This window comes from Alligator sinensis, unplaced genomic scaffold (genome assembly GCF_000455745.1).
Source record: "Alligator sinensis unplaced genomic scaffold, ASM45574v1 scaffold233_2, whole genome shotgun sequence".
NCBI lineage: Eukaryota > Metazoa > Chordata > Crocodylia > Alligatoridae > Alligator > Alligator sinensis.
This window is the reverse complement of record NW_005841941.1, coordinates 3,183,394-3,193,092: the sequence shown is the minus strand read 5'-3', so window position 1 is coordinate 3,193,092 and position 9,699 is coordinate 3,183,394. Positions and strand designations below refer to the sequence as shown.

The following is a 9,699-nucleotide window of genomic DNA, read 5'->3' as shown; positions in this document are numbered from 1 at the left end:
AGAGCTCCTAGAGCATGTCAACAGTAGGGGTGTGCAAAGTGGGCCCTATTCAATTTGGATTCGGCCCAAATCAGGGACAGTGATTCAATTCTATCAGCTGCAGGGGGATCCCAGGGCCCCTCCAGACCCAGGAGGCACCAGTTGCCGAGCTGGGGGCGCGTGGGGGGGTGGGCCCTGTGTGCTCCCTGGAGGACCCGGAAGTGGACTGGAAGTGCTTCTGGTCCACTTCCAGGTCTGCTGTCGAGCACGCTGGGGAGCCCAGCGCACTTCTGTGGGACGCTCCATGTACCTCAGCATCACAGCATTCATGAGCCCCTGCTACCTAGAGGTACATAGAAAAAACATTTAAAGCTGTCTCTGTCCGAATCTCCGAATCTTTCCGAATCTCTCTGAACTGATTTGGAGGGTTTTGATTTGATTCAGAGAGATAAAAAGGGTCCTCTGATTCGACTCCGATTCAGAGATTTGGCCACCGAATCGGGCCGAATCTCCACTGAATCAAATCAGGGACCAAAGCTTCACACAGCCCTAGTGAACAGCAACTCAGGAGTATCACACAGATGTCAACAACTTCTTAGTATGCATAGAAGTGAACATAGAACTAGAACTATGGAAAAAACAATCCAGTATGTAACCTAATGCCAGTTTTAAGTGTTTACTATATTGCTAGTAATAAAATAAGTAAAAAAAAAAAGTATTTTTTTTTAACCGCACAATATCCTTTTAATAGATGTTGTTTTTGCTGGTATCTTGGCTACTTGTCTCAGAGATGTACTGGGCTTGCATCTGAATTGTCAGGATCAGTTTGATCTTTGGCGAAGTTGATGAAAACCTAAAAATTTGAAGGAAAAAATATGCTATATGAAATATCTTAAGAAACAGAGGAAAAATGAGGAGGTTTATATGATCTGAATCCCTCAAAGGGATGTTTGGGAATGGATTCTACATTTGGGCTGAGATTGCCCAGAGGAATATTTAAGCAAGGTAGGCATATGGTATATGGGTACTTGTGTATCTTGGATTGCTTTGAAAATTCCAGTCTGAAAGCACATTTTATAGTCATACATAGATTATAAAAGTGAACACTGTATGTGTGCGTGTTATAGGTGTATGTACATATAGGGGTACATATAGGGGTACACGCACTTACATGTAACATGCAATATTCACTATTAGAATCTAGCTGCGCACACACACACACACACACACACACTTTCTTACACATTTACGTGACAATACCCCCACTTACATTTATATGTGACACACGTAATATTCTTCATTAGCTTATTAACAGGATCTCTCTCTCACACAAACACACACAATATTCTCTATTACAAGACTATCTAAAGTTACAGGTCAATATTTTCTATTTCTACCTTGCACTATTTCAGTGATATAAAGGGGCTGGACAGTCAGCCTATTGGGTCCCTATTTTAGGGGAATCCAGAGAAGGGCCAAGGTAATGCTAGGGATATGACTGCAAAGTCTATTGCTCCAGATATCTCTGGTCATTGTGATGGTCTCTAGGGACATCTATAAATGTGCTCCAGGATGGTGTGGGGGGAGAGGCACTTTAAGTAGAGAGGCTCCAAAAGCCACTCTAATTAAAGCGCCTGCACCATTATGTGCATTGAGTGTCCTGTGCTTCAAAATGGTGGTGGAGGTGCTTGAATTAAAACTCATTCGATGAGCTTTAGTTCAAGTGCCCCCACCACCATTTTGAAGTGCAAGGATGTTGAATAGATGCAGCACAGACGCTGCTGGGGTGCATTAATTAACACACTCCAGCAGACTTGATTAATCAAGTCTGCTCCAACTTGTGGTAATTAGCACACATTGGAGCAGACATCCAGCATGTGTATAGGTGCCCCTTATGGAGCCAGAGCTTCAGCTGACCAACATTGGCATAGCTTTACTGAAGCCTATGGAATTATCTTAGTTTACATCAGAGGATGATTTGGCTTACAGAGACAAAAATGAGCATGGAAACTAAAGAGACAAACACTGGGAGAAAGGGAATATTATTAGTGTGGGAATATTATAATGGGATAGCAAGGCACAGTGGGATTGAATAATTTGTCCCAAATTGCAAAGAAAGTGTATGACTGAGTCAGGATTTGAACCCAAATCACATAGGACCTAAATCAGAAGACCAAATTTCACCTTTTCAAATGCAGTTGTAATCCTGCCTTTGTTTATACCCATGCAGACCTACTGAAATCAACAGTATTGCACAGAGTGAACAAGGGCAGAATATATCCTTTGTACCACTTACAGCTTTGCATGTGCATCTTCCTACCTCTGTTGTACCTATCCAGACACTGTCATATAATGTTGCTAAGCTGCACACACAAGTGGATACATACAGCAGGAATCCAAATTAAAATCTCTTTCAAAAGGTGGTCCATTATGTATAGTAACCAGCCTGCTCCACATTTATAATTTGAAATGGATCATCACATATTTTTTATTTCTTACCTCCTCTAGAGTTGTTTGACTCACTGAGAAGTGCCTGATTTTGAAGGCTGTTTTGTTGTTTTCCAGGAGTTCAAATATATTTGCTACTCCACCTGCAGTGACTGGCACATGATATTCCACCATGCTGAAATGCTGATCCTGAAGGAACAAGAATTAGGTAAAGGCACTGAAGCCTGTAGAGGGTTAACAAGTGGTCACTCGCCTGTTCAGGCAGAGTATAAAGGAAAGAAAAAGCTGACCCAAAGGGGGCCTAAAGGGAAGGAAATATTTTCTCCCCTTCTGGCTGAGAAAAAGCCTATTAGCTGTTATTGACCAGTGTTTTTCCACTGAGTTGCTTTCTGTTTTAGTGGCAGTTTGGCAGATAATAAACATTTTCTTCCCCTGGTGAAACTACTTGTCAGCTTGCATATTAGTTGGTTCATATTGTAATATACATAAAACTAGTGAATTGGACTCCTTGTGTGGGCGGGCTCTTGCAAGATTGGACATCTGCTCTGTATGCTCACTGTAACATTTTGGCTGAGATTATTAAAATCAGCTAGAAACGGTGGATGCCCAGATCCCCATTAAAATTAATTGCACCCATATCCCTTGGGCAGTTTTCTAAACCTCAGCCATGCCTCTGTTATGAACAATGAAGTTATTTGTGTGTATAAATCACTTAAGTTTTGAGAGCACAGACCCTTAACACATGGAGGCACTTGCTGAGTAAAAGCTACATACATATAAGGCAGTCACTTTGAATACCAAAGAGACTGAGGTGGATCTCGTTTTCAGGCCCTCCTGCTTCTGGTCTGGTCTGGTCTGGTCTAGTTTATCCTGCTTACCTTTAGGCATGTATTTGGAAAATGTGATTGCATGAACTGCGTCAGAGCCTGTGTGTTGACTCTACTGCTCTTCAAATGCATCTTCACAGTGAATCCGCTTCCAAACCTAGAAAGAAAATCAGAATATCCACTGTACAGCAGTTTCAGAAAAGCATGCAGAAGTCAAACAGCTGCTCTGAAAGTTCTCATGAACCTAATCCATTCCTGGTGCCACTCCATTGAGGTGAATGGTGGATGAGGCTGGGGATGAACCTGGATAAGGATTTATGAACCTGGATAAGAAATTAATCCTTAAATTCATCATTATCATTCTTTACCTTCTAAATTAACAATGGCCAAGATACTTGGTAATCTGTGTTATGGGAACATATCTTCTAAACTTTGAACCAAGAGTTGTTGCAGAAAGGAAATGCATTACGAATCAAAGAATCTCTGGTTTGGTAAGAACAGAAAAAAATTGCTTTCAGTGATATCTCTGGTTTATTACATGACTGGAGTTCATAAAGCCAGGCAATTAGCTGATACAAGGCAGCATGCTTCAATTGACTTCAATGGAGCTACATTGCTTTACAAGAGCTGCTGATCTGCTTTTATATGTAGATACATTTACTGACCTGCTCTTGATATGCTGCAGTGAGCCAATGCATTGAAAACTTCCATTCACCATAATAGCCAGCCTGGTACAGAGAGCTTCACATTCTTCCATGCTGAAAAGCCAATAGAAAAACTCTATAGAATCATTGAGCTGGAATAAAATAATCTCTAACGGTCAGAGAATTACTGGCTTCCTGGGCTAATTGGGGAATTAACCTGTAACTTTTTATTCTAATCATTACAACCTCAAACCTCTAGCCAGCTTGTTCCACAGGGAGTAGGCCCTTCAATACAATTCAGTCACACATGTTCACTAAGTGGGCAGTACTTCCTGATGGATCTTTTTGTATTTTACTCAGGGCACACACAAACTGCATAATTCCGATCCAAATTAGTTCAGTGTTCTTATGAACAAAGATTAGCATTCATGCTATTATACAAGCTCTGTGAAATCTGAATCTGGGGTCCAATTTCAATGCCTCCATAGTTCTAGGAACTTCAACATAGAGTTTGAATTTGGATCACTCCATAGCTGTTACATCCCCTTAGATCAAAAAAGGGAGCCCATGCACTGTACCTGTGGGAAGTGAGTATCACTGAACACTTGTTCTGTACTTCTTCAGTGATGATTTTCCAGAGGTGGCGTTTAGCTTTAGGATCCATCCCAGAGCTTGGTTCATCCTTTAAAAAGGATTGATTGCAAGGTTAAAGAATAAAAAAAGAAAAGTCTGCTCATCATATCTACTCTCTGTCTATGGTGATCATTACATCCACTATGAACTCTCCCACTGCTTAGCCATTATATACAATAGTATTATGAATAGTATGGTGATAGTGTCTAAGACTGAGGCCCCAGTACAAACATACTAAAAGGTGATCCCTTCCCTAAAGAGCTTACAAGCTGTACCGATGAGACTGTGTAGAAGGGAAGTAGAGACACAGAGAGGTGAAATGACTTATTCAAGTCACACAGTAGGTCAATGTCAAAGCCTGGAGTAGGACGCAGGTCACTCAATGCCCAGTTTAGTGCCCTATCCACATTTAAGAAACTTATCTGAACATGTTCATTTACAAACATTTGGGCTGGCTTGGGGATTTGGAAGCCTAATTCCTATTCGTGTTACTATACTAATGTGACTATCTCATGCTTAGTTTCCCAAAAGCAAAATTGTAAGCCTCCATCTATATAGGCAATGTTACACTTCCATGAAAAATAGCTATTCTCTGTAAATATGATCAAAAGCAATGCTATCAAATGGTCACTTTGTCTCCGCAGACCTCTGACTTCAGAGTAATTATCTACCTCATTTACTGAGGTGGCAAATTGTCTGCTTTCAGATTTACATAATACAATATGTAATACATATACAATACATTATGCTTTGTCCCATCTTATGCTTTGTTGACAAAACTATGAGCCAAGTTTTGATTGTATAATTGTTATAGTTGGTAACAATGAAGCTGAAAGATAACAACTTCATATTGTAAAAGTAGGTTGATTGTGCCATCTCATCTCGTGTTGAGATTTTATACCCAAGAGAAGCCACAGGACTCATACATGGTTAGAAGGAAATTCGCATATGTAGCTCCAGATCTTCAGTTTATATAAAATTGGAGCTGTGTGATTTACACCAATGGGGATAAGTTACCATCCCGGAAAACAGCTGATCAGAAAATATCATGGGGTACATACACATGTTCTGGGAGGTTAGATCATGATAAAAATGGCCACTTCATCTAACTTAGTTTGCCCAGATGTGGATCTAAGTGTGAACTATACATAAATTCAAGAAAGTTAGATTGGTCTAAAACAGCCAATCTGATCTAATTTAACCTGACCTTGGAGGTAGTCTAACTTAGATCCGGTCCACCAAGACCAATCAAACTGAACTTCTGAACAGTTCCCAGTGCAGCCCCAGGGCTGGAAAAACTCAGCCACTGACCCCAGCCCTGGGGGCTGTACTTTTTCTACCCACCCCATCTGGCAGTAGACTATTTTTAGCTTACCAGTGCTTACCCCCAACCCCAGATGGACAACCGCCCCACTGCAGACCAACCAGCCATCACCTCCCCCCAACCAGAACATCTGAGGATCTTCAAATGAGCCTGTTGTTGTTCCTGTGTTGGACTTCAACCTTCTTAGCTTCCTTCTTTTTCCTTTTGCTGAGCCCTCTAGCCTGTAGAAGGTTGAAGTCCAACGCAGGAATAACAACAGGCTCATTTGAAGATCCTCAGGCAGGCTCCCTCCTAATTAAGTTTAACAACAAAGGTATGGTGGGAAAAACCAGGAAGTGAGGGGGCACCTGAAGAGCTAGAGCTGGGGCAGGAACTGCATGGCCACCAGGGGGTGTTGTGGCTGCCCCTGGAGCATGAACCTGCTACAGATGGGAAATTGCATAGTTTATCAAAAAGATGATTGAGAAGTGACTTGATTACAGTGATAAATAGACTCTGGGATAGAACAAATTGGGTTTTAGAGGGATCTTAATCTATCAGAGAATGTTACAACAAGAACAAATGGATGAAAGTTAAAACCAGATACATTCAAATGAAACATGAGACACATTTTCCACAGTGAGGGTGACTACCCATCACTGGGACAAACTAACAGGGGAAGCAGTGGATCCTTTTTCTCTCGATCTTCAAATCTACTGGTTCTTTAGTCAACCACACAAGTTACTGGTGTCACTCTAGGGGTACTGGGAGAAATTCTTTAGTCTCTAATGCAGAAGGTCAGACTGGGTGATTCCTTCTGGTCCATGAATATTTTCCCCTAACAAGCCATCATATTTCTTACCAGCAACAGGATTGAGGGATTTCCAATAAGGGCCAGAGCTGTTGATAATTTTCTGTTGGTGCCATAGCTGCATAAACAACTGACTTTGTCTTTATAGGGCATCAGATTAAGCCTATAAAGAAGCTGAAGTGCAACCTGTGGGAAGACATAATAATTAAAAAAAATAACCCCAAACTTGTGGTTTACTTTCAGAATAAGATCAGCCATATAACAGCCAGAAGAATTTGCCTATATTTCAGGATCCAGTCCTCAGCTAGAATAAACTATCATAATGCCACTGACTTCTACAAAGCTGTGCTGATTTGCATCAGCTGAGGATAAAGCCTTCATCTCTGATTATGATACCATAATTACATTTCTTCTTAAATAGCTGTTTGCTGCAAGGAAGGTTCTTGCTGAAAAAAAAAAAGACTGAAGTAGGGACACAGCCTTCAAATAGCTGTAAAAGTCCCTGTTTAAATATATAGCAATTTAGGTTGCTTGCAGACATGGGGGAAAAATAGCATTTTATCAAAAGAGGAAGCATATTAGTTCAACCTGGCTCCACAGCATCTGTATAGATAGGGCACTTCAGCAGGGATTTTTGGTGCTTTTATCTAAAACTGATTCAATCAAAAGGCCAAAAAGCCTCACTGAGGCACCCAATTAATATAGGTATTGGGTGAGCCGGGTCAAGCTAAGGTGATGCCTGTCCTGGGTATGTGCTGCACTTGGTGTGGGGATGTGCTGAGCTTAAAGTAAAGCACCTTTTTTTGTTTTGTTTTGTTTCACATCTGTAAGCAGCATTAGTGCTCGCACAGAGATATCTTGAGATAAATACTTGGGATTTAAGGCACATCTATTAAAAAGTACTTTATGAATCCCTATTTTACCTCTTCAGCTAGGGCTTGAACCTGCAGATACTTATTACTAAGGAGAGTTCATGGATTCCAGCATCTAAAGAAGTGAATGGAAATTTTCCTAATGATGGGAGTCTAATTTTAAGAGCAAGACTTAAGGCAGTAAGCATCATGCACAGTATTAAGCACTTATAGTATCAGACTCTTAATGCAGCAGTTTTCAACCTGTTGCATATAATGACCCAACGTCTCACAAGAGACAAGTTTCATGACTTCCCAACATATAAGGGAGCCCCAGGTTGGAAAGTAATTCCTTAATGTTACTGGCAATCTCATTGTTTATTACAGACACTGTGCTTTATCCAAGATCACTAAAGCCAATGAAAAGACGCTGCTGACTTGAATGAGATTTGAATTAAGCCCTAGTGGAACACTGTCAGTTTAATGGGTATACTCACTCCTTTAATATGTTTCTCTGGGATGCCATGCAGCCTGGCATAGTAGTACACGTGCTCTTCCACTGTTAGCAAGTCATCCAAGGCATCTTCTTGAGGGCAGTATCCAAACAGTGACCAGTGTGTTTCATCAATATCACTTAGGGATCTAGATTGGAAAGTCAAAAGTCATTCTAAACCCTCACAAATCTTCTACATACCCAATTAATCATGAAGGAAGGGGAACATGTGTTCTCTTGTGGTGGGGGAATGCTCTGAGTTTATAGATTGTAGAGCTCTGCTGTTCTTAGTTCCAAGTTAGGGCCCAAATATTCACAATGAGTAGGGTGCTACTCTACATATACATCTAGCGATTGAGGTGGACTGGCTTTCACAGGCTTTATTTCAAAAGTTCTTTAGTCCATGATTAGTGTTGCTAAATTCAAAGGGACTAACAAGGGAGTATGACAGTAGTCAGTATGAGTATGGCCCCTGACAGACCTTCACTTTAAGACGCAATGGGATCTCATCCTTGATCACAACCATCGCGTGTCCTGTCATGCCACATGTGCACAGCAGAAAACATGATGTTGGGACTGGGGATTAGATCCTGATCCCACTTTACTTGCTGGTGCAGGGGGAGCCCCAGCCAAAAAGATGAAGGCAATCAACTCATTGTCAACTGGGGCCAGGAAAAAAACAAGCAGCTCTGTAAAACTGTGTACACCATGCAACTGTGAGGTATACATGGTTTCGACAGGTCTCAGAGCGTGAGGATCTCAGCATCAGTACAGAGAGCTATAAAACTCTGTGTGCCCCCCAGCTGGACTATACAAGGGGTTTATACAGATCCTGGTGCACGGGTAGCCTGGAATCAGGCTGCTGCAGCCTGAAGCCTGGTGCCCTGTGCATGAGGAGCCATAAAACCATGTGGGTCACCCACCTGGGCAGCATACAGGGTTTACACAGCTTCCCATACACCAGGACCTGTTAAAACCCTGTGTGCCACCCAGCTGGCCAGCACGTGGGGTTTTGACAGGTCCTGACCACGTATTTAATTTAAGGCAAGATACAAATGAACCGTAAAGTTATTGCACAGTTAATGGAATGTGCTTCATTTGCTGCATTATCATGCTTTAAACTGAGTTGCACACATGGCTGGGTTACTATTTAAGGTGCAATAAACCTGTTAATTGTGTCTTGCATGTAATATGTATCAGGGGTTTAAGAGTACCAGAATCAGACTCTTAGCTGCTGAAGCCCTGATTCAGATTTCACTTACAGTGGTGTTAAATCAGTGACAGAACAAAAATTTGCATCAGTCAAGTAAAACGCAAGCCTGGAGGAAGTAAGTTATGTTTTCAAATAGCTGAATTACCCACCTTCTTTGCATGCAGTCTCTTTTGCCTGTTTAAATCTTTTAAATTTGTTTTATTGATTTCTCTGACCAAGGGGCCAATGACAAATTATAATTGTTTTCTGAACTGACTTACTCATGCTTCATTTTCAGAAATCTAATGCTCCATACCCAGTTTGATCCTGGATCAGCAATCTTCCTCTAGAAGGTCCGATGTCTCCTGTCAGCATCTTAAAGATCGTTGTCTTTCCAGCACCATTGACACCAAGCAGGCCGAAGCACTGATTTTCAAGAAAGAAGAGCAGACATTTAGCCACATTATATTTACAGTGTAGAAATATTGCCTTGAGAGGGATGCTTAGTGCAATTTGTC

The 9,699-nt window shown here is 41.3% G+C and overlaps 1 protein-coding gene across 1 annotated transcript in view; it reads right to left on the bottom strand.

Annotated features, from left to right (window-relative positions):
* Positions 1-474: 474 nt before the first annotated feature.
* ABCA12 (ATP binding cassette subfamily A member 12) overlaps positions 475-9,699 on the bottom strand; it is a 131,160-nt gene continuing 121,935 nt past the window's right edge. The window contains exons 47-54 of the mRNA XM_014518193.2: positions 9,498-9,607; positions 7,994-8,138; positions 6,697-6,831; positions 4,477-4,580; positions 3,920-4,012; positions 3,306-3,411; positions 2,479-2,616; positions 475-832 (exon numbers count right to left, since the gene is read on the bottom strand). Of these exons, the coding sequence (XP_014373679.1) occupies positions 764-832; positions 2,479-2,616; positions 3,306-3,411; positions 3,920-4,012; positions 4,477-4,580; positions 6,697-6,831; positions 7,994-8,138; positions 9,498-9,607 (900 nt within the window). The 3' untranslated portion in view covers positions 475-763. The remainder of the gene's footprint in view (positions 833-2,478; positions 2,617-3,305; positions 3,412-3,919; positions 4,013-4,476; positions 4,581-6,696; positions 6,832-7,993; positions 8,139-9,497; positions 9,608-9,699) is intronic.